We start from the raw sequence: 24,796 nt of genomic DNA on the forward strand, positions 1-24,796 counted from the left end.
TCTATTCTGTGGCTTCTAACAGAATTTATTTGGGAAGTGTTGTCTACATGCCTTTTTTCTAAACACTCAACTTTGCACCTAGTACTTCAAAATACATTTTGTTTGACCAGGGCCAGACCAATAATTCAAATCACAGACCTGTCCAAACCCTCCACTCCTTTGCCAGTTGCCATGTTACTTGCATGGTTCGTTAGTGGTACTTTAACTTTCAGAGTATTGATGGAAACATTGAATAGCAGTGAGCCAGATCACAGCATTTTAAGGGAAGAGTCCTCACAAAGAAGTCTGATTTGACCAAAGTACAAGCATTTAGCAATAGATGGTCATCAGTGAATGGCAGCATTTAATACACTCCTTTCCTCTGATTGCCTTATTACTACTTGTAATCTCTTCAGTTTTGTCCAGGGACTGCTATCAGGCTAACTTGTGAGAAAGTGACATGCAATTTTTTATGTCTGCAAGTTTGAAATGTTTGTCCCCAGTAGGTGCTCCTTTTCATTCTTTCAAGTTACCAGGAGACTTGCACAGTTCTTTATCACCTTCAGCCTCTTTCTTTCCAGGGAAGAGATGGTTTTATGGACTACTTAATCTTTTTCTACATCATTCTCAACAGCGCTACCTCCTCTACACAGGTTACCAGGAATTAAAGCAAAAAAAGACCCCACCAAAAAGCCCTAAACTTTAAAATACTAAAATAAAGGTTTTGTAGTCTGCTACAAAACCAATGGCAGTGCACCATCTGTCAGTTCTTCTGTGTATAACTGGAAAGCTAACCTCTGCATCTGGAACATAAGCTTGACCTGGAATGAAAAGGATATTACAAGAGACCAGAAGATGTATAGCTGTCTCCCACAAGAACGTGTCAGATGTTTCCAGGAAAATAGGGGAAATTTGGGGGATCCTAGAGACTCATCAGAAACAGCATTTGTTCTCTCAGACTCCTGCAGCAACAGTTGCACACTGTCATTTTAATGCAGGGAGAGATTGTGGCGCTGCCAGTGTTGCTGTGGTGACTAATGAGTTTTTAATGCCACCTGCTGTAAACAGCTGGATTTAAAGCAATCATAAGCAAAGACACTTTAGACCACTAACATTTGCTTTTACAATGAGAATGCTTTTAGCTTTTGAGAAGCAAAAAGAAAGCCAGAACCTTGGTGTTGGTGAGTACCACCACATCTGCTGTCTGTTGGTCCTGTGGATGCTTTCAGCTGTTGCTTTGGTCCAGGTCAGCAATGAGTTGCAATTTCCTACAGCCAATCTGTGGCACTTAGCAACTAGTGGATCATGGTTCTAGGGATTCATGCAAGCCGTAGCCCATGTCCTGGATGCTCACTGCCAGATACCTAAAGCAAACAGCTGTATGAACATTAAGAGGGAAAGTGTATCATCGGTATTTAGGTATAAAAGGAGATTATTATTAGTGTATTAGATTCATGCCAGTTATAACCTTAAATTGTAAGTAATACACAATCCATGCACAGGGAAGGACTGGGAACTACAGAAATTAAAAGCATTGCTTTAAATATTTTATACTAAACAAGGTAGTTTCCTCTCAACAGCATAAAAGGATATTTTCAAGATTAATTTGAGAGAATAGTCTTACTAAACGTTTCTAAATGGCTCTAAATTGTCCATGCATTGCATTTGTTGCCTTCTTAGAGATTACTTCAGTAAATCTGTTCACTAAAGAATGTCTCAAAGCAAAAGTCACAGAAGCCTTCGTGAAAGCAGCAGTGACATCTTGTGGCCCCTTCAAACAATCGAGAACTACTACGTCCTGTGTTTCATGCCTGCTTGTGGTACCTGCAGCTGTGCCAGCATCCAGAGCTTTGGTGGTGGGAAGGGTCCTCTCACCAGGCAGCCAAATATGAGTTGCCTTTGCAAAAACACAGTGGACTCAACGGGGCTTGTGGAGAGGAAGATCAGCCAGCCCATATCGTTTGCACTCAGAAAAAATCTGCAAAGGACCCAGATTCATGCATTTCCCTGTTTTACCCAGGTTATCCCACTTTGAGAGGGGGTTATGATCATTACTGATCACTGGCTTTTTCACTTTTGGGTCTCCACTCAGTTTTAACTTAAGTCTTAACCTGCACCTCCGAATTAGGCAATCAAGGTGAGCTGACCAGCTATACACCCTCTGCAGCTGTTAGAGAGGCACCTCCAGGAGGTAATTCTCATCTTTATATACCTAATTTAGGAAGGGTTGAAACTCTGCAGAAGGGATAGGCAAGAAAGGAGGTGGGGAAGGGGGGGATAGCCCTGTATCTTAGGGAGTATTTTGATGTGTCTAGAGCTTAATGATGGTGATGGTAGGGTTGCATGTTTATGTGTAAGAATTAGGAGGAAGGTCAACAAGGCAGATATCATGGTGGGAGACCACCCAACCAGCGTGAAGAGGCAGATAAAATATTCCATAAACAGCTGTGAGAAGTTTCATATTCACTAGCCCTTGTTCTCTTGGGGGACTTCGACTTAGCAGATTTCTGCTGGAAATACAATACGGCAGAGAAAGTCTAGGAGATTCCTGGAGTGTGTGGAAAATAACTTCCTGACACAGCTGGCAAGTGAGTCAGCTAGCAAAGGCGCCCTGTTTGGCCTGTTGTTTATGAGCAGAGATGGACTTATGGGTGATTTGATGGTTGGAGGCCGTCTTGGGTACAGTGATCACTTGGTGTTTAACTGGATGTCAGCTGACAGCTGCCTTCTGCGGTGGTGGGACTTTCACCCCAGGAACAAAAGAGGACATAACTTCATGCAAAAAGATGCTCCTTGTAAAACTGCAGGGTTGGGATTTTTCCTCCTGGGAAGATGCAACCTCAGTTAAGGGAAGGTATTGTTTTCCTGTGGAAAAGTTATACAAATATTCAGTGTGACAGTTTGTTATTTCTCACTGATTGTAATTTCTTTCTAGTGCTGTAACACAGTGAAGTAATATCTCAGGCTTTTAACCTGACTTTGAATTCCATTCCTAAATGTTGACTCAAAAAATGGTTTGTATCAGCCAGTATCTTCATGATTATTTTTTTTTTTTTTAACTGAGAGATTGCAAACAGAAACTTTTTTTGTTCTGAATATACTCCAGGTTAAACTCTGTTTTTTTGTTTCTTTCATCTAGCACTAAAATGCAAATGTTTTTACTAATACTTTTCTGCTATCTTTGTGATACTCTCTTCCCAAGAGTCTCCTTTAGTGGAAATTTATTACAGGATTTGGTATTCAACTGTGTTAGACCCTGTCAGTAATACACTTGCCTTCTCCTTTCAGCACCAGTGGCTCCAGAGATTACCTCCGTAGAATATTACAACCACCTTTTGTACGTCACCTGGACCTATGGAGGAGATGGTACTGACCTTTCTCATTCCAGGATGCTGCATTGGATGGTCATTGCAGAAGGAAAGAAAAAAATCAAGAAAAGTGTAAGTATGAGTGGGGAAATTGTCACTCATTTCTCTGTTGGTCGTTCTTTTTTCCGAATCAATAAATTTGTATTACGAAGTTTAGACAAGTTGATTAAGACTGGTAGAAGCCTGATCAGTTGAAGTTGCTTCACAATGTTAGCATCACTTCCAAAGACTCAAGCTCTCAAAATAGCCAGTGGACAAAATGGTTCTATGATGATCCAGTGTAAGTGTTGATACTTAAGGATACATAAGGATTTTAAAATAGCTTATATATGTCTGAGCTGCAGAAAGTAAAACATATTTTTTAGTGAGCAGATTTGGTCTTTTAATTTTCTATTTATCAATAACCGGACTATACTACTGGCAGAAGGGGTTTGTTCAGTTCATTCAGGCCAGGTACTATTACTTCCCATTTTCTGACTTTATCAGACATTCTTAGAAATTACATGTTCTCATTTTCTCTTTTGAGTACAAGTTCCACAGACTGATGTGATGAGGATTTCACCTGGAATGTGTGCACTTAGTAGAAAACTTACCAGATGCTAAGATGTGTTCTTGGCACATTATCTTGAACTTTCTGAGCATATTTAAAAATCACTTAGAAAAAGAAATCTGAGGTTTCCAATTACAGATCAAAGTCATCCTGCTGCAGGGTACTGAGGTGCATGTTTAACCTGAAGCAAACGAGCAACCCCTGAGAACTGTTTGAAGAGCCCCCAGTGAGAAGTATGTGAAATAACAGAGGAGCGCTGAAAAGCAGGAATGTGTATGGCCAGCAGGATAGCTTCATAGAGCCTGTAGCATGTGACTGTCTTCTACACCACTCTTGAGCTTTAACTGTTGACAGGCAGGAAGTATTTGGTCTTTTTCAAGGGAAAGGTTTCCCTTCTACAACTGAAGACTCAGCAGGTGCGGAATTGGAAGCGGATTTTCAGCGTAAGCACAAATTCATCAGCAACTTTCATTTGGATTTATATGGAGCACCCTGGCTTTCATTGGATACTTAGTGGCTGCAACAGTACACCCATCTGGAGCTTGTTACAGCATGAATCTAATTACATGATTAGTAGAACTGTTCAAAAACATTACATTTCTCAACAGCAGGAGCTTCCAATATTTGGATCTTTGTTTCAAACAAGGAAAAAACTCCACAGATTTTTTTTCCCCTACAAATATAATATTCGTAAAGTGAATTCTAAAAAAATTGTGCTATAATATCCCTCTTCTCTCTTCCTTCCAAAAGTCATGTTCTCTGCAAGGTTATTGTTCTTCAAAAAAAAAATCCAATTCCTGTGCCATTCAACTTCAATTCAACTGTTTTAATAGTAATTGACTATTTACATCTTAGATTAAATAAATATAAAATAAACATTAAATATAAAAAAAATTGAATAATTTTAGATTAAACAGAAGATTAAAAACAGGTTATCTACATCAGAGTGTATCTGCAAATAAAACTTTAACACTTTAGGAATGTCTTGAGAAACATTTGTCTTTTTATCATTTTCAGGACAAGAGAACTCAGAAAGTATTCTTTAAGAAATTCCTGCAACAACCTGTCTACAGTTAAGATTTATGGTCCTGCTCATATTTATAAATATGTGTACATGCCTGCAGGCATCAGGGTGTTCCTGTTCAGACTAAGATTTGTTAGTCACTTTCAGAAATGGTGTCCTTTAAAAATCATACTATATTGTAATGTCTTTATCTGATTTATTAAGATTGTTATTATGGTTAAAATGAATAGGTAACGTTATGAGGCAATGAGGACTTTTTCTTCTTGCTGTTTTGCACTTCCCAAAACTGTAGAAGTTGGTTAGTTTTTAGTGAAGTGCTGAAAATAGTTTACTTCATCCTGTTAGTCTTTATTCAGAATTGTCTGTTTCTCTTGTAACTAAAAGCCTGAAAATTAAATTACTATGAAAACCAGTATGAGATTCCTGAATGTGCCTTTTATACATAGTCTTCAAGTCCTCTGAAAATAGTCTGTTGCAGTATCTGAGTTCTGTGTTATTCTCCATGACCCTGGAAAAAATGGGGAGCTTACCCCTAAAATAGCAGGAGGAAGTTATTCACAATCTTTTGAAGCTCAGCTCAGTTTTGGATCATATCTGGTTTCAAACTTGCAGATGACTGAAGTCAGGCCCTGACATCTATTGTCAAGTCAACAGGTCCCCAGGTAAGTGTTAGACTTGCCCAGCTGGATTTAATTTGCAAGTTCTTAGGATACATAAAGGCTGCTTATATGTCTCTTGTGTACTCTTCTTAGAGATCTGACTTGATTTAAATTCCTCTAAAATTGTAAAGGACTCAAAACCATGGCTTGTTTAACATTTTGCATAACCTGAAATATCTAGATACAAGAGTGCTTTCATTGGTGTTAAAGGAGATTTTCTTTCTTCCTTAAAATTTCAGTGGTCATATAGATAATAAAGCCTATGATTGTCTTTTTGCACTGTGATATTCTGCTGAGTGCGATGGCTTTCCACAGTTGATGTCAGTGGGAACTGGTCCATGTAACAAGTCTAGAACATGCAGAAGACATCTGCTGTGATGCACAAAACTGTATTTGTAATATATTAAGTGACCAGATTAATTTTAAAGGAAGGATGTATAGTTTATGTCAAATTTAACAGTTGATGTCTGTAATTATTCTAGGTAACACGCAGTGTGATGACTGCAGTGTTGAGCTTGCCTCCGGGGGATATTTACAACCTTTCGGTGACTGCTTGTACTGAAAGAGGCAGCAATACTTCCCTGCCCCAGCTTGTGAAATTGGGTAAGAAATGTAAATTATAAACTCACTGCTTCTCTCATTAGACTGTAAAAGTAACTGTCAGCAGATTCAGCATCTTCCTTATTTCAGAGTCATGTACCTGTGACCGCATTTCTTTTGCAAACCTATAATTTTCACCTCACCTTGCTGTGAAGATTCTCATTCCTGCATGTGAAGCTGCTCTCCTAAAACAGTATTACTCAAGAGAAGCAAGAGCAGCAGAATTTGAATGTAAGTGGAAGTAGGAGAGTGGAAATCACTTAATGCCTCGCTGGGAGATAGCTTCATAGTTGCTTCCTTAAGGTCTTGGAACAGGTCTTGGGAATAGCAACTCAGGTTTCACAGATGAAATTTTCAATACAAAGCAAAACCTTCCTTGTTTCTGACAAGCCTGTGTCTGCGTCTGCACTCTGCTACCTGGTATGGTTCCCTGTCTCCCCATCTCTCTCCACGAACACGTCCATAGACTTCTAACACCAAAAATGTACCATTAAATACAAATAAATGACAGTACTCCTTTACCTTTGAGAAAGACTGGATGCTACCTTAAGGAGATTTTATTCCACTTTTGCATGCATGTGGAATTGAACACTAGGTAACTAAAGCTGTGAAATTTCAAAGTGTGCCTAATTGCTTTTACAGGTGTTAACTCCACTGTGAAGGTGGGTAAAGAAGAGTTAGTAATTTCAAATGGGATTATCTTCCCTACATGCATAGTAACCGTTTTGTGAGTGGCAGTGAAAGGACTCAATAATTTCTGATTGAATTAGAGGTCTTGAAGCAATCATTGTCCAATTGTCTTTCTCTGTAGCTCTTACTCAAGTCTTTTAAATAGTGCTGGGGCAAGCAGTACAGCCACAAGGATCTGATGTTCTTCCAGATCTTTTTGCCAAAGGAGATATTTAAAAGATGTAGAGAAATTCCATGGATTTTCCCTTACCTGCACAAGTCCTGATCGCTGTTTTCCCCACACCTTGTGTCTGTGCACAGACTTATGTCTATACATTTCTTCCCAGGACTAAGTGGGTGGATGTGTGAGGGTGAATATATCCCCCCTCTACCATCGTCCATAGGTATGGTAAAAAATCTGGGGGAGAATATTTCCAAAATATCAGCTAGGTCTATATTTCAGACAGGTCCACAAGTGCTCTTCTTATTTGTGGCTGTACTATTATATATACCATATATTCATGTTATACAGACTGCAGCCTAGTTATATCTTCCTGTTCTTCGCTTACGGTCAGGAAGACTCTCATTGAACTGGTATGGATACTTTGCCCTTGCTGTTTCATTGACAACAAAGAGAAGGTGGAATGAATTCCATTTTGATATATTACTTCCAGACTTACGGATGTGGGGGGTTTGTTGGTTTGGGGTTTTATGGTTGCTTGTTTTTTGGTTGTTTAGGTGTTTGTTGGTTGTTTTTTTTTTTTTTCTTGATGCTGTTTGCACTTTGACTAGACAAGAGTAAGGATATTATGCCAGAGGTTTTCCTTCTCTCTGTTTCCGAGGGAGCAATGGGAGTTGTAATTAGCAGAAGTGGGAACTAACTCTAAGTGATAGACGACTCAGCATTTGGCAGTTGCTTAAGCACTCCTGCCAAATGCTCTTCCCTCCATGATGTTTGCTTCATCCTGGCAACTTTCCACTTGCAGAAAAAATCAAACCATTTGCTGGAGGCAAAAGGAGGATTTGTTTGGGATGATGCCCTAATGCAAAACTCGTATTTTAATTGAGGCCATTTTTTACCTGGAGTGAGGGATGGAATGTGTTCCTGAATCCAAGAGCAGATATATGGGTGTAATTAAGAGGGACGCTTTCTTATGTAGTACTGGGACAACATGTATACTGCAATCCTCATGACAGAGAAGCAGCCACGTGAATGTGCCTTGGTCCCTACCCAACTCTCCCCCTCATGGCAATATAATCTTGGCAGCCTCCAACTCTAGAACACAGATCTGATTGTCTGAGGATCGGATATGTATCCAATATGTCTGTAACTACTTGAGCAAGTCCTTTGTGCCAAGTTTTTTGTGGTGGATCTTACACATCACATCCAGGCTCCTGTGACAGCATCTCACAGAATGAGAATAACTGATTATTTGTGAAGGGGAACAATAAGAGCAAAATGTTGTTGTACATAGCGCATTGTAGGTAGTGTGTCAGGATCCTGGAATCTGGTCATTGTTTGAGAGCGACAACTTTAATTAAATATCCATAGATTAGGAAATCTGAAAACTGTGGAGAACAGTTCAGAAATGTTTCCTGAACAGCTCAAACTTTGCGTTCCCTGAAGGCAAACCAAAGGAGCCCAGGACACCTGAGGCACTGAAAGCTAGGTATTGCCAGTACCCATCGTGTGAAGTCGTTAGGATGAAAATCAGGATCAAGCCTTAGTCTTTAAATAATCTTGGAAAAAAAAATATATCTCTTCCTAACACCATCCCAGGGCCATTTGCTCCTCCCTCGGCTCCTGAAGGCTTCCCCTCCTATTCTGTGTTTTCCACACACCAGGTTGGTTCAGGCTGCGTTGCAGTGAGGGGCAGCCTCCACTGAAGGTCAGTGTGCTCCCCACGCAGGCTGCTGCCCACCAAGCCACAGGGTTCATGGGACTGGGGGTGGCCCTGGTTGTGGCAACCAAGGCCACCACACATGGGGTTGCGGGTGCTGAGCGCAAGCCCCCCCCCCCCCCCCGCCCCTGTTTAACATGCTGTCACTTCCAGAAGACGTTCCATATCCCCCCTATCATAGGGTTGTCTACTCCTCACCAGACCCTTGTGTATGTTTGCCCTTTGTCAGTTCATGCAGCACAACAGCAATGAAAATCAGAGCAATAAGTTGAAGACCCCTGAGGCCTGAATGTCTGCATTCAGTGAGAAGAGAAAATTCCTCTGGCTAACTGAAATGAGTGCACATTCAGTGGCCTTTAAATGTTAGCTTGATTAAAAAAAACCCACAAAAAATAAGCTGCAAGATTTTTTTTAACTGCTAATTGACTAAATATTTCTTCTGCTACGATTAAATAAACCTAAACAGCCTTTGCTTGTGTAAAGTTGCTTCTTTATCATCTCCTGGGGAAGGTCTTGTGCAGAAAAGCTTTCTCAGGCCAAATGTGTTGCTAACAGGTAGACTGCCATCTTCCCCAAAGAGTTTCTGCTAACGTCGTTCTATTAATAGAATACACTGATGATCCTCAAGCAAGGGTTCTGTTGAAAAGGGAAGTGAAGAAATTATCCAACTGCCCAAATAAAGAACAGTTTAAATAGAGAAGAAAAACCAAAGCTTTATCATCTTCTCATTTTATAGTGGTAGTTTATCACCATGAGAGTCAGAGCTTTATATTGGCAGGCTTTATCTGAAGGAAATGAAAGATAGAAAGGCATCAGGCATTTCTTTCATTTGTGTTCAAGGCTTCCTCTTAGTTGTCTGGAAACTTAAAGATAAGCTTAATAAAAGGAGAATTTCTTTTAACCAGAACCAGCCCCTCCAAAATCACTGTTTGCTGTCAACAAGACTCAGACCTCCGTGACTCTGCTTTGGGTGGAAGAAGGAGTGGCTGATTTCTTTGAAGTCTACTGCCAGCAGGCTGGATCTGGTCAGGAAACAAAAGTCCAGGTATGTAAGCAGCTCTTCTTTGGTTTCTGCTCTTCATCTCTGAAACTGAGACTGGGTCTTGCATCTTTCTGGTTTGGGGTCTGGTTTGTGTGTAAAGTCCAATGACATTTTATGCTCAGTTAGATGATTAAACCAAATGTGGTAGGGTGGTTCAGAATTTAAGTTAAAATCTAACTTCGAATTTATTTTAAAAGCTAAACTACTAAAATATTTCAAAGACTAAAATATGTCATTATTTTTCTGTATTAAAATTAGCTTCTATCTTACTAATGAGATTGTAACTAATTGGACAGAAGCTACATGCACTCAACAGAGTGTCAGTCCTTGGCTATTGATGAAAATGGTTCTAATATACAGTGCAAAACCTAAAAGGCCACAAAACTAAGGTAATGTCAATATGCAGGAAGGGAAAAATAGTCAGGTAGCTTGATAAGGAATGAGAAAAATAGACATATTTCGATGCCATGAGATCTTTTATGCAGTATTAATCATTTCTGGCTTACTTTATTCTTGGTTTGAGAACCACTAACTGAAGTTCACTGTTGCAGAGTACCTTTGTGCTGCAAATGCAGCTGCTCTTCATGCATTTTGTCTCTTAGGGTATTTTCTTCGAGACCCACCTTCTCAGCCTCACAAATGAACCTTCTTTTCTCTCTATCTAGTTAGGTACCTGTGCTTAGAGGTGTCCTGGGTATCTAAGTGTTTATACTGGTAACATTGTTCAGTAAAATAATAGAGCAGTAACAGTTTTAATTCCTTGACATTCAATGCTGCGCAGCATATGAGGCTTACTCTGTGGTTTAGCTGATGGTGTAGGGAATTGCTGTGATTACATGTCATGGAACACCATTCTCTCATGTGGACTGACACATAATCATGAATCATTCAAAAAAAAAAAGTAAAAAATAACCCACTCAGACCACTGATTATCAAAAAAGATACGTACACACTTTTACTCCTATGGAAGACCAGTCTGAATTATTTCATACTCTTTTAAATTGAGAAAGGCACTGACTAAAGTAAAATTGTTTAAATGCACTTTAATCTTTTGCATAGTTTGGATTGCACATATAGATTCCTGCTTTTTCACAGTGAATAGCTGAAGATAGTGAAGTCATTATCCACTTAGCAGAGATTCATAATAATTATGTGATCAGGCAAGGAAGGTACAATAGGATTTGTACTTTATTGCACAGCAGATCTGTTTCAAGAACATCAGGAAAAGACTGCTCCGTTTGGCAGGAGCTTCAGTGGATGTCTCATTTGTTGACATGAACATCTGGCAGCGGGAAATGCATAGAGAGATTGTCAGCTCACTTCTCATTAGATTCGTCACTTTCTTTTCTGTCTCTGCAAAAAGGGGAAGGGCTCCTTTTTGTACTGTAAAAAGAGATGCTTTCTCATTAGACTGGTGAAAATTCTTTGTGATTTTCTATGCATGAACTTTTTTGTCCTTTTCCTTCATTTTTAACCTAGCAAAATGAAAAGCAACAGCTTTCCGAGTTTGAGTATCTTGGATTTTGGCTGACTAGTTTAAAATTCCCAGAGGGGAAAAGGGAAAACATTTAGCCAAGTCCAATTCCCAAACAGTGGCCCCTCCTTTCAGCTCAGGGAATAAAAGCCTCTTCCCTTACACTCATGTAGATGTGATTACATCTGCGTAACGTACCTCAGAATTGCACTGCAACAGCAACCCTTGCTAACCTAGAAGGAGCCTATGACTGACAACAGGCCACTGCAAAAATCCAGTGCTTGGGACTTGTTACAGCATCTCGCACTCACCACCCAGAGCAAGTTCATTCATGGAACTTCTCCTTGTTCCCTTTCTAAACTGCTCACTCAGTGTCCCTATTTTCACATCTGCAGCCCACCCTTGTTTTTGCTGGAGAGTACAGAAAAGCCTAGGAGGACCTTTAAGTCCATTCACATGTATTTGTTTTCTTTTACTATATCAGGATTTAAAAACCACGAAAGTGTTTACTAGGGACATAGTAATTAAAACATTGTATAAATATGTTATACAAAGAATTTATACTGGCTAGAAAAAGTAAGGTGTGGGATGTCTGATCATAGTTATTGCCAAAAGGCTTTGCTCTAGCTTTGTTTTTCATCTTGGCCTGTGAAAAGAAGCAGAGATGGCACATATTCATACAAGGGTGTGGGGATTGCAACTGCCTTGGCCGTACTTTGAATAAAATAGCTGCCTGGATGGCTTAGAAACCAGAGCTCATGAGGTCTGCCCACCTCTGGGGATGACCCATGGGTGACAGCACTTTCCCCCACCAAGCCTATGACTGATCAAACACCTGTCAGGGGTTTCTCACCCTTTTGTTCTCCCTAAGGGACCCTGGGACCCCCTTTGGTGCTCTGGGCTGTTCCTGGTTCTGTTTTCACCCGTTCCTCTCCTCTCTTCTGCCAGACTGCTGGGCTACCTGCCTATTTTCAGGCAGGCCCTGGTTACCTTTCCTGGACTTTGAAGTGCTGATTTCTTTCAGAGGGTCTGACTTTACCTGTTCAAGTATATGGGTGGAGAGGAGAGCACAGATTTGTGCTCTGTTGTTTACGGGAGAAACAAACTTCTGTGTGTTTTTCCCCATGTCTGCAGGAACCTGTCACTGTCTCTTCACACGTAGTGACCATTTCCAGCCTAACCCCTGCCACTTCCTACAACTGCAGTGTAACCACCTTCAGCCACAATAGCCCCAGCATCCCCACTTTCATTGCAGTTTCCACCATGGGTAAGCAGCACTTCCCTGCTTTCTTCTTCCTCTTCCAGCTACAACATCTGTTTCTCTTTGCTTCTAAAGCTGCTCTCAGTAATGCTGGCCCCAGGGGTTGTTTGTATCATGGAAAGGCTGCCAGATGTGTATAAGATGAGGAAGCAGCTTTAAAAAGTTCTTAGAAAAATCCTTGCTGGGGAGTTAACTTGGAAAAAATATATTTACTATAACTATTAAAATATATTTAATAAAGTATATTTAATATAATTGTGGATGTAAAGTTATTCTGACCAAGAAAAGTAAAGAGGGTTTCTGACAAAATGAGCAGAACAGGTTGTCTGGTCTCATAGTACAGTCAATAAAACTGTAATATGAAACAAAAATAAATCAAGATTTTGTTACGGAGACTTGATTCCAGTTCTTATTTAAAACAGAATATATTGTACAAATTTATTTGCAAAAGAAACTCTATTCTAGCACATTATATTACAGCTTCTCAGCCTGTTATTTTGCTTTTGGGTCAGAAAAGATACTGATTATTTTGGAAGATAGATTCAGAGTTGAAAAGTGCTCTGGAGACGTAGATGATGATGAATTTCTGTATTTCATGTTTCTTTCACTCTTTGGTGTTATGAGTTTCAGTTAAAAGCAAAAAAAAAAAAAAAATAATCACAAAATACCAAAGTTTTAACAAAAATGCCAGAGTGAAGACATTTCCCCACAGAAATTCTATAAGAGCAATAACAAGTCAAAGCCTCACTTTATTTCTAGTGGCAGATTTTTCCCTAGGCTGAATGGGATCAGTTCAGAAAGATAACACTATCAACATTCAGGGGAAAAAAAACCAAAAAACCAAAATGAGCCCCACGGCAAAACTGGCAGCACTTCTGAATTAACCAAGATTCCTTGTTTGTATGTACAGTCACCGAGATGAATCCCAATGTAGTGGTAATCTCCGTTTTAGCCATCCTAAGTATCCTTCTGATTGGACTGCTGCTGGTGACTCTTGTTGTACTCAGGAGAAAACATCTACAAATGGCCAGGTAAGTCCAGATTTATGCTAGTTCCAGAAATTTCCAACAACAACAAAAACACCAATAGTTGCAATTGAGGATGCTTTTGTGCATGGGTGCTGCTCAAGATGCTTTTGAACAGGATACCTTCAAAATCTTGCCACTGTTTATGAGTAGCAGTCTTCTCCCTCTATCTGTTTTCATTCTTGACCTGAGTTATAAGCTCAACCTTGTCTCATTTTGAGCTTTGCAAGAGTGGATGTTAAGTGCAATCACTTATTACAAGAGGGCTGTGTCAGGAACCTAAAGGATAATTAGGATCTGAGTCAACTGGGCATGAGCAAGACATCAAGATGTTTAGCAGATCTTTCTTATAGCTTGGAACAGCAGATTTTCTATATCAACAGATAAGACAGTTTGCTAATAGGATCCAGGATGCTGCATTTCAAAGGCCATGTATGGCCTGAGCCCGAGCAGCCAAACCCCTAGAATGAGGGAGGATGTGCCCAGGGCCCTGTTAGTCTCTCTCTAGAGAATTTGCCAGTCTGCCCCCAAATCCTGGTCTTCCATTTGTCCAAATTCTGCATTCATATGAGCTTCTTTCCTATAGGAACTGCAGCATGGGAAAGAACATATGGGCTCACCTATACGGTGAAAGACTGCATGTCTTTCCACACAGTCAGGATGCATCCAAATATACACTGGGACTCACAGATCCAGAAGGGATCTCAGGTTCTGCTCTTCACTTAAAACACTGAAGATCCCAATTTGTTGTGTCATACAGATGAAAGGAAAAATTATCTTGTAGGAGTATAGGGGTGCGGTTCCTTCAGCTATCTGCACAAATCATTTGTATCTGAATATTGAAATTCAGTTTCATTTTTCTGGTGGGTTTACCTGTAACAGTTCACTTTAATATGGGTTTTATTATGGCCTGAGTGAACTGCATATGTTTCTCCAAACCTTCAATATGTAGTTCACCTCCTGGTTTCGGAAGTGTCCTGGGGTCTTCATCCTTTTATAATCTGAGCAATATATTTTATATTAATTTACTGTGCTGTCTCAAGAAAGGAAATTATTTCATGTGAAAAGCCCACCAACTTATGTGAAGAACCTAGCACTTGGTTACCTAGCAGACACTGTTATTTTATGTGTTTTGGCTAAGTATTCCATGCAACAGATGACCATATCACACATTTTGCTGGCTGCATGAAAATCCCAGCTAAATTAATTCTCTTTCCTGTTTAATTACTTTGCAGGCAACCCAAAGCTTTTTCTTTTTATCACCTCTTCTAGCCCCAGAAGATAAAGCCCCCTGAAGGAAATTAAAAAAGTAGATCGAGTAAGAAGCTGGAAGCAATTGTTTTCTTAAATCAAGGAATCAAAAGTAGTCAAGTCAGTTTATCATTTGTGGCTGAAAATAATGGACTTGTGATAAATTCACTGAAATGTTATTCAGGAAATTCAGAGGTTTGCCACAATTGTTTTGTGAATCCAAAATTACCACGATGTTATCAAATGGAGACAATTATACATATGCTCCTTGGAGTTGGGACAGTGAATATTTAGTATAGAAAGATAAATATTTAGCATATATACTGAGGCCAACAACTAGTGCTAGAGCCAGATATAAAAAGCCCAAATCTGGACAGAAGATGAGTCCTATTTGAAGTCTATATTAGCAACTTCTCCCTTATTTCACTCTTTTTAAAGCACCATTAAGGAAACCTGATCTCAGGTGGTGTTGAACATTTGTTAGTTTTGGATGACTATGTTAAGGGATTTCAGTTATGTTGATCACAGATTATCTCACATCTAGTCACAGATGTGAGTGTTCAGCACTTCTCCACAAAACTGAGAGTTCTGTGTTAAATCAACATCACAGCAAGCACTGTGAATCTGAAAATGGTAACTTTGTACCCAATGGTCTTCCTGAAACAGGGAATGCGGGGCTGGAACCTTTGTCAATTTTGCATCTTTAGAGAGAGATGGAAAGCTTCCCTATAATTGGTGAGTGTTTGAAGCAAGGCTTCTAATTATGTCTTTCCCCATCTATGCTTTTTGGCAAATATGATCTTTAATCTTAAGTGCTTATTTTTTATGCCATCACTGTCCTTCTTTAAGATATTTTTGGGTTTTTGAATGATGACTAAAGACTATGTATTCTGTTGCCTATTTTTAGTGGGGAATGATGTATATACATGTTAACCAAGTTGCATAGATGTGTTTTGGAAGGATATTTTTTTTTACCTTTCTCTTACAGACATATTTCCTTACATAAAACAAGTGTAGAAACTTGATCTATAAATCCATTAGCACCTCCACAGGGATATATTTGCATCCAGAAGTAAGCCTGCCTGTAGATGTCTAATTAGCAACTGTCTTCATGCAGTGCTATGAATTAATTTCTCCTTGCATTGCAAGACAAGGACAAGCCAACTCAAATATTTACTGTACCTTAATGTTCACTACCATTGAAAAGGCTCAAAAAAACCCCAACATACTCTTACTAATCTAGGAAACCACCTACCAGAGTTGCAGGCACTGACTATGGACTCCAAACCATCACTGACACCATCAGCAGAAGAAAAGTATTTGAACAAAGAAAGTCCATAGGATTAGATATTATAGAAGAAAACGGGCTCTTCAGAGATAATTGACTGGCACCAGTGTGGTCATTTCCATTCCTATTACGGAAAATGAGGGCTAATGACTGACCCAAGGTTTACTGGTTTGTTATTTAGCAATCATCTCTGCAAAAACTTCTTCTCTTTCAAGACAAGTCCAAACACAGATATTTAAAAGCATACTGCCAGCCCTATTCCAGGATGTAGGAAAAAGAAAATCATAGAATTATAGAACAGTTTTGGTTGGAAGGGACCTTCAAAGGTCATATATGCCTTGGTTTTACACCCATGGTCACATTTGTTGATGGCCAGGAAGTTGAAAAGAGGAGTTGGTGCACAGGGAACTGCTTCCATGATCTCATAGGATGCAGCCTGCCAGCAAGGATGGGATTAAATGGATTGACACTGCACTACAGTGCAAGCCTTTTGCTAATAAGCATGCAAACTGAACTAACAAGCCCTGCAAATCTTGTCAATACCTCACTGTGCTGCTAATTAACTGGATATTAAACAAGCTTCACTTGCTTGGTTTATCTTTAATAGCAGCTAGCTGTATGTAGTACAAACTAATCTTTCAGCTTCTCTTGCTTGGACTATATTAATGGCAAAGAAGGCAGAAGATCAAACACTCATGTTAATTAAATAGCCAAGCTTGAATCAAATTATTAAATTAGCAACAGATGTTATTAAAATCATAAAAGGCTTTTTTATGGGAAGGGGAATAAACTAATAGGTTTGGATGTGAAAGTGAAGGTTCTTGTTGCTTATTATATGTGTATATATATGTGCATATGTGTGTATATATACGTGTATATATGCATATGTGTATACATACATAAATTATGTTATAAAAATATAAATTGAGGAAAATATTCCCACTTAATATCTCCACGAATTTCTGTTACTGAAGTCAGTGTTCCCTAATCTTATGGTCCTAACTTCTCTGAAAGTTAGTAAAGATATCTTGTTTTGTGTGCCTCTGTTGTCTAATGTCAAGACCAAATTCACTGTCCATCCAGGCAGTCAGATGGAAAATATGGCCCTAGAGACAGGTAGAAGGATTAAGAAGCCGAATTTCCTTCGGAGTTATTCCAGGGATCTAGTAAAGGAGCTATGGGCATATCCACTGATTCCTAAGGAAAGCTCAACACAGCAGAGTTTTCAGGATTTGAACAATCTCTGCATCTTTCTTTTAATTGCATAAAATTGTTCAGTACACCTAAGCAGGAGGTGAAAGACTATATAATTCCAGGAAAACAATATTGTATTTATTAAGCAATTACATGTTTTTCACATGTTGAATAAAATCGATTAGTTTAGATGCCAGAGTCCCTAATTTGTGAACAATATAAATAGGTTTGCAATCATGCTACCATGTGATGTGGTAAAGTGGAAATTTATCCAGATGATAAAAGACCTTCCTTAGGCCCACTGTAGGAGAGGATCAGGTTTGAGATCACCTTAGGAACCTGAATATGCACAGTTCCATGGGACCTGATGAAACCCATCTGCGGGTCCTGAGGGAGGTGGCGGATGAAGCTGCTAAGCCACCGTCCATCATATTTAAAAAATCATGGCAGTCAGGTGAAGTTCCTTCAGTCCCTGAAGACTGGAAAAAGGGAAATATAACCCCCATTTTCAAGAAGAGGAAAATAGAAGACCGGGGAAACTATGGACCAGTCAGTCTCACCTCTGTGCCTGGAAGGATCATGCAGCAGATTCTCATGGAAACTATGCTAAGACACACGAAAAACACCGAGGTGGTTGATGACTGACCTCCACAATCCCTACCAACACCTGGGGAAGGGTCCATGCAGAAACTGCGCTGCCCGTTTTCTGTTCAGCGGCAAAACTCATTAAAGCATAACTTGGAGTTTCCACTGCATGGGCGGTTTCCCACCACTGGTTGGAAAATTAATATTAGAAATTATTACATTTGACATGACTTTCTTATCAGGGAAAACACAGTATCTGCCAACTTCGTAAGAGCCAAGAGTACCAAAAAAGGAAACTTCACTTTGTGGTTCTTCTTTAGAACAGTTGTAGAAGAATGGTATTGCTTTTAAGACAGCAGATTTTCTGAAGGGAGGTGGGGAAACACTGAGGATGTATTTGGAAAAAAAAAAAAAAAGTAATCCTGATAATGGAGCAATCTTTGTTTAAGTTTCATGAGTTTTTCAGATTTGAAAAGTACCTATAGCCCACTCCACCAACAAGTAGAACATGCTTGAGTAGGTTTCCTGGATTAATGCATAGCAGAGTCTGGTAAACAGGTTGCAAATGCAGAAGTTTAGAATGATTTTGTGCTCACAGTTCCATTAGCCACAATGAAATCTGCTGTGAATAGTTATTCATAGACACCACAATAATTTTCATCATATAGAATTTAATGTTGGATATCTGAAAATCCTGCATAGGGTGTCAGGTTGAGGACTAAAATTTCTATGGATGTTAATAATATGAAGTAAGTAAAAGGAAGCCTTTCAGGATTTAGCTGATTTTTAAAATAGAATGTGCTGATCTCCTGATTTCTGTTTGTCTTACTAACTCTCCTCACTTTTTCATCTTTATGTATGTTATTTATTAATGCTCACAGGCGTAGAAGTGTATTTGCTTTCCTAACTCTGCTACCCTCATGCCTTTGGACTGATTATCTTTTGGCATTTTATATTAATCCTTGGTAAGTGATTTACTTGTTTTTCCATATGCAATGTGTAAACAATGTTAGTTTCTATTACATGAAAAATGTGTGATACCTCTGCTTTCAAATGGGTCAAGGCTTTTGAAGATACAATTTTCTTGTACTAGAACTCAGATTGGAGAGGATGTGGGTATCAAAGTATTTGCTACCCTGCTTCATCTGGTTTGTCTATGCTCCAATCCATTTTGGTATTGAAAAGCTAATCTTATGGTGGTCATCATATTCACCTCATTGCTGTCTTTGCAATTTTTGCCACTTCATTGTAAGTCCTGACTTCTTCTGTCCCAGTTATTCATTTGTTCATTGCCTGGCACTGCCTTCTGCTACTGCTGCTTTTGTAATTACTAAAATTGCTTAATCGTGCCCCACTTGTTTGGTGTGTGTTGTCAAATACCTTAGTTTTTAAAGCTGTGGTTATGCTGTCCTGACATCAGTAAAAGTTTTGCTTTTGGAAACAACAGTTGACTGAGAATCAGTACAAACTAGCAGTCTCAGAGTATAAAAAGTGGGTTTCTCTGTGTGTGTCTCTGTGTGTATGTGTATATAGTTAATAGTTTAGCCTGAAAATAGTTCATAAAGACATAATACACACTGATTAGGTTTTTTTAAAGTACCTAACCAACAAAACCACAGTCTATTTAGAGCCTGAACTGTTTTACAAACCATTTAACAAATAATTGACTATGATCTAAAAGTGCTCAATTTATTTAAAATAAACAAGTTCCTGATGGTCTTGAGTCCAAGGTATAGTGATTTACAGAACTGTGGTACCAAAGTTAAGGTTTACTTTTGACCAAACATTTTCTCTGGTGTAGTACTACTGTTCAGCACAAAAGCCCTGGCAGGCAGTCACTGGCATCTTCAGCATAGGGATTTCTGAGACTGGTTTTCATTGAGTTGCATTGAGTATGTATTAAAAATCATGTAAATTTTTAGTGGGCCCAAAAATGAGTGGGTTTATGTAACTAAATAAAGGTCCATTTCTTCTCCCAAGAAAGTGCATGATCCCAGCACCCAGGTGAAGAACAGCATCTTTCCAAGGTTAATATTATATTGAATTTAACTTACCTGACATAAACTCAACTATCAGAGCTGCAAAATGATGGAGGATCAGGCAAGCAGTTTGTTATTGTGTAGGTTACACTGATCCCTCTTAACTCTCTAATGGTCAAGAAGCCCAAGGTGGCCACTATCTATGGCACTGCTGCAAAAACGTTGTAATCTTCTTGTTCCCTTTTTCCTCTTTTTGTTTAATATGCATTAACTCACCTTGCCAGATGTGTATCTTCAGAAGTTTCCTCTTCAGTCAAGCTACCTAGTTTAGTATAGGTGACCAAGTTTAAAGGAGCTGAATGAGATGAAAGTAATCCCTCTCTTTGAATTTTAATATGTAGGGTAAATGGAAGAACAGATGAAACATCAGCTAATGTTTCAAATGTCTCTGTTTTGCACACAAATTAATTTAAAACATTTATGAACATTCAGAAAACAATTACAATGCTAAAAAAGAGAGGCCTCTTGAGACTATCAAAGCACAAGAAAATGTTGCTGAGAAATGCATGTCAATCATTTGTTTTATTGCCTCTTGAAGTGTTCCCTGGAGAAGTGTTCCTAGAAGCATTCCTATCATAAACAGCATTCAGATCTCTTTTTCTTTTGAAATTAATTCCAATGTGCCCGACATTAAAAGGTTTCCCATAGTCATAGGGGATAAAAAATAAATGTGTTGAATAATTTAGAGAAATTAATTTCAAGATTTCATTGGGAAAAATCTTTCAAGTTGTAGAATACTACTAGGTTGTGCATATAGTACATATAAATGTACAGATACGATACGGATAGTATCTGTTTAGATAATAGTAGGCTTAAGAATTTTAAATATTTGCAAAGTAAAGCTTGGCAGAGTAAATCCTTCACAGTAGTGTAAAGCTGGTATTGCTATAGCTTGTTTATTCTGCAGGCAAAGCTCCACATCTGAATGGAAATGTACCTTGACAAAATAACAAAATTACTACAGGTTGGATGTGGCTGCTCCAAAACCTGAATATGTTGAAAACGTAATTTCGGAAATGAATAATGGATTTTGTGTGGGGTTTGTGAGTGGTTTTGGTTGATGGTTTCATTTTTTTAGTCATTATAATGTGATTAATGGACAAATATTATTTAATGCTTAGGAAGAAAAAAATGATACTACTAAAATCTCTTCTGAGTAAGCAAGAATCTATTAGTGCTCTGTGGATGACTTAACAGAGGGTATAAGTGTTTTCAGACCTCTAGCCAAATTATTTCAGGGTGCTCACTTTGTGCATTCAATCTGATTGATTGCTTAACATTTTTGTGGCAGCAACAAGATGAGCACACACCCTTTCTCCAAAAAAAACCCACATGGTGGTAGTTAGTGCAGTGCAGTTCTTAAGTCCATATCTTACAGGTTATACAGCTCAACACACTCATAAGCTTGCTTGCAACTGTCACTAGTGAATTATATGACTCATAAATCATGTGAAGACAGTGTATAACATGACTGGCATAATTATCTCTAGCTGTGAAAAGTCAATGTTACCGAGGTTTAAGCTTGAATCTGATGAAGTCAGCAGGGTATTTGCCATTGTCTTCATTGATCATCATAAGCAGGTTATGAAATGGGTGATAAATATTGCTCAGGCCCTTTTTTTGCTTCACCCTTACTTGAATTTGCAAATAGTGGCCTTCCTTTACTCAACAGACGCTTCTCATTCCCAAAGTCTCTCTAGTGTTGGCGTCCAGTTTCCCAGCCCACTAAACCCAGAGCAAAGCAGCCTTGAGGGCACCATGGTGGTTCATCTGCTGCAACAGCACAGCCCTCTCCCAGTTTCAGCCAAGCTTAGGCCCCAGGGACTCAGTTCCAGCCCACCTGAAGCCAACAGTGCTGTTTGTTTGGTGAGGATTTATAGAGAACACATTGTTTGTGCTGGACCAGAAAACATAATTTCTTATATCAGTACCAACTTTGAATAAAGTCTACAATAGTTTAATGAATGAAAAACACTTCCTTTTTCTTTTTTTTTTTTTTACAGGAGTAAAAATGGATTAAAAAAGAGAAAGCTGACCAAGTATGTAACTTCTTTGATATTTAAGGAAATAAAAAAAGGATTAAACATGCATTATGGAGTACGTGGTATAATGATATTGCAGTTACTTTTTGATAAACACATCCTGAGGGAGATATCTGAAGGCAGAAAACAAACAATAATTGGACAAAAGCAAGTCTTCTCAACAGATAAAGTTGTGGTAGAACAGGTCCTTACTGATAGAAAATTAGTCATCAGGGAAAAGATCAATTATTGAACTTAGTGATTCCAGCAGAGCTTATCCTTAGTTTAAAATGACAAATAGTGAAAAACTGGGATGCGTTTGTTTGTAGTGATGTTTCCCTCTTGACATGAAACTCTCATTATGGTTGTTGCTAGAGCATTAGATCATTAATGCTAACGGGTAAGCAGGAGTAATTAAGTGGTGATAAGACAGGTTCCTTTGGGCATATTGCCTCGAAGTAAATGAAAAGATTACTGTGTACATGCTTCAGTAGCTTGTAAATTAGAGCATGATAATTAGGTGAGGGAAGCTGCTTACCTGTGTTTCATTCCAGAGCATTAGCCTGATTATTTCTCTGTTATGTTCAGAGGCTGTGCCTATACTACCAGATAGATCCTCACCTAGCAAAAAAGTGTGTAAAATGACGTGAGTTGCTAAATCAAGGCTAGTTTATAGCTGCTGAAGCTCTGTATTTGATACCCACATGCCACTTTATTTAGCCATGTTCTCTCTGGGAGAAGAATTTGACCTCTGATGACAAATGTGTATGGATGTCAAAGCCAGCAGAGAAAGCAGCAATGGCAGTGGCATCCAAAATGGTGGTTTAGGAGATTGTTTTTGGTGGAATTCCTAAAAAAAAAAATGAAAACCTAATTGCCACTTTTCTGCATGAGCAAAGCTCAGATGAGATTTAAAAGTGTTTCTGACAGATGTGGAAATATCTGATAGCAACATTTTACATGGCACAAGAGACAAATGAAACAGCAGCTGCCCTGGTGCCATAAGCAAGCTGGTGGGATGGTACTGAGAGTGGGTCTGTGATGGGGTGCTGGGTCATCACTTCTCATGGTGACACCTGTGCCTTGGGAACATAACCCATGCAAAAACAGTTCAGGGCCAGGGAACTGTAAGAAGAGTGCATGGGCCATTCCCCTGGCCTCAGTCCAGTGGTTTCCCTCAGGTAGGACAGCTCTAACACACCCAAACACAGGGTGGTTGCCATCATCAGCACCAGGAGCAGCAGCATTAAGCTCATCCAGAGGGATCAGCACCCTTCTCTCAGCCTCTCTGGTGCCATTATGCTGTGATGCAGGTAATGAGTAATATACCCACCATTTGGTGGCATTCAACCACAAGACATTTTTTCTTGCTCTTTATTATTGCTTTCTGGCATTAACAGTTGCAAATACATATTTATGACTTGATAGTATTCTAGGGAAAAATAGAAATAAAATGTACTAAAAATATTTGGGGGTTTGCTTTGGTTTTGTTGTTGTTTTTTTTTTTTTTTTCCTTAATTTCTGTGTCTTTTTCTTTTAAAGCCCTGTCCAGTTGGATGATTTTGATGGATATATCAAGGATATGGCCAAAGATTCGGATTATAAATTTTCTCTGCAATTCGAGGTAAATCTATGGAGACTCTGTCCTCGCCCAGCTGCCATGCTTAGATCAGCTATTTCCAGATGTTAGGCTCGCATGGCGTGTTCCTGTGCTCTGTGTTGTTTAATGCACTCTGTTGCTAGGTGGGTCAGCTTCCGTTCCAGTTATGCAGAAATAAAAAATGGACCCTGCTGGCATTAAAGGCTGTGTTTAGTAAGCTGATTTGAGTGGCTCATCACATTTGATTCGATATAATTGTAAGATCAGCACACTTCCTTTATGTTTAGGACATGCTGGCAGCCTGAATTAAAGACATTAAAATCCTGAATTCGTTTTAATTATTTCATTTCCTCAATTTGACGGGAAGCATTGGCATGAGGAGGTGACATCAAAAGTGTCTTTAAGTAGGTGTCCCTAAGACCAGTTCAGGTATATTCTCTTAAATACACAGAATTTAAAGTCAGTTTAATAGTATAAAACTAAAAAGCTTTTATCCTAGGGCTAGCTCGCCCATGGAAAAGGAGTAGGGAGGATGGCCAGGGTGTTAACCACCATTCTGGGTGGTTGACATATTCCCTTCCTGCCATTAAAAGGTCTTATGATGCATCATATACTAGATGTAGCTACTGAAGATAATGACTAGATAGATCTTCTAAGCATTCCCCAGTATCAAGATAAAAAAAAAAAACAAACACTCGAGGAGCTGAAGAAAAACCATTAAGTGGGGCAGACAACCACCACAGAAATAACTTCTCAGCCCCCATGGTTTGACACTATTTTGGCTAATTTAAGTTCGGGTAGAGAGGAACAGTCCTCAGCCTCAGCCTTGGGTGGCAGCAGTGCATCGGCAGCATCAGCAGGAGAGACCTCATCTTTGCTCTCTACCTGTTTGGAGCCAAACTCAGAGACATCAGGTAAAGACAGTCAGTGTGATCCTGCTGTCAGTTTATAAAGTGATTTATGACTGTTTTCAATCTGGTACCTGCCACAAGTAATTACTTCACCAGGCATTATTTTTTGAGTGTTTGTGAGCTTGACCTTGGTGTTTCTGTTACCCCAGGAGCTAAAACTGATTGGCCTTGACATCCCCCACTTTGCTGCCGATCTTCCCATGAATCGCTGTAAAAATCGCTACACGAATATCCTGCCGTGTAAGTACAATACCTACAGGCTCCTGATAAAGTCCCTGATAAAGATGGAGAGAAGAGTTTTAATAAGAGAACTGGAGAATCAGAACAGACTTCCTGACTCATAACAGACTGGTTC

General features: G+C 39.1%; 1 protein-coding gene across 5 annotated transcripts in view; it reads left to right on the forward strand.

The window, feature by feature from the left end:
- Positions 1-24,796, forward strand: part of PTPRO (protein tyrosine phosphatase receptor type O) — a 154,548-nt gene that overhangs the window by 117,419 nt on the left and 12,333 nt on the right. For 2 of the 5 annotated variants that reach the window (XM_065683198.1, XM_065683218.1), the window contains 9 exons: positions 3,268-3,419; positions 6,063-6,183; positions 9,656-9,795; positions 12,401-12,533; positions 13,438-13,558; positions 15,470-15,538; positions 21,913-21,948; positions 23,473-23,554; positions 24,591-24,681. In XM_065683198.1, the coding sequence (XP_065539270.1) occupies positions 3,268-3,419; positions 6,063-6,183; positions 9,656-9,795; positions 12,401-12,533; positions 13,438-13,558; positions 15,470-15,538; positions 21,913-21,948; positions 23,473-23,554; positions 24,591-24,681 (945 nt within the window). Of the gene's footprint in view, positions 1-3,267; positions 3,420-4,975; positions 5,584-6,062; positions 6,184-9,655; positions 9,796-12,400; positions 12,534-13,437; positions 13,559-15,469; positions 15,539-18,751; positions 18,836-21,912; positions 21,949-23,472; positions 23,555-24,590; positions 24,682-24,796 lie in introns of those variants that run through there. The other 3 variants (XM_065683236.1, XM_065683209.1, XM_065683228.1) reach the window with 3 other exon arrangements.

Source organism: Lathamus discolor, chromosome 1 (assembly GCF_037157495.1).
Source record: "Lathamus discolor isolate bLatDis1 chromosome 1, bLatDis1.hap1, whole genome shotgun sequence".
Taxonomy (NCBI): Eukaryota; Metazoa; Chordata; class Aves; order Psittaciformes; family Psittacidae; genus Lathamus; species Lathamus discolor.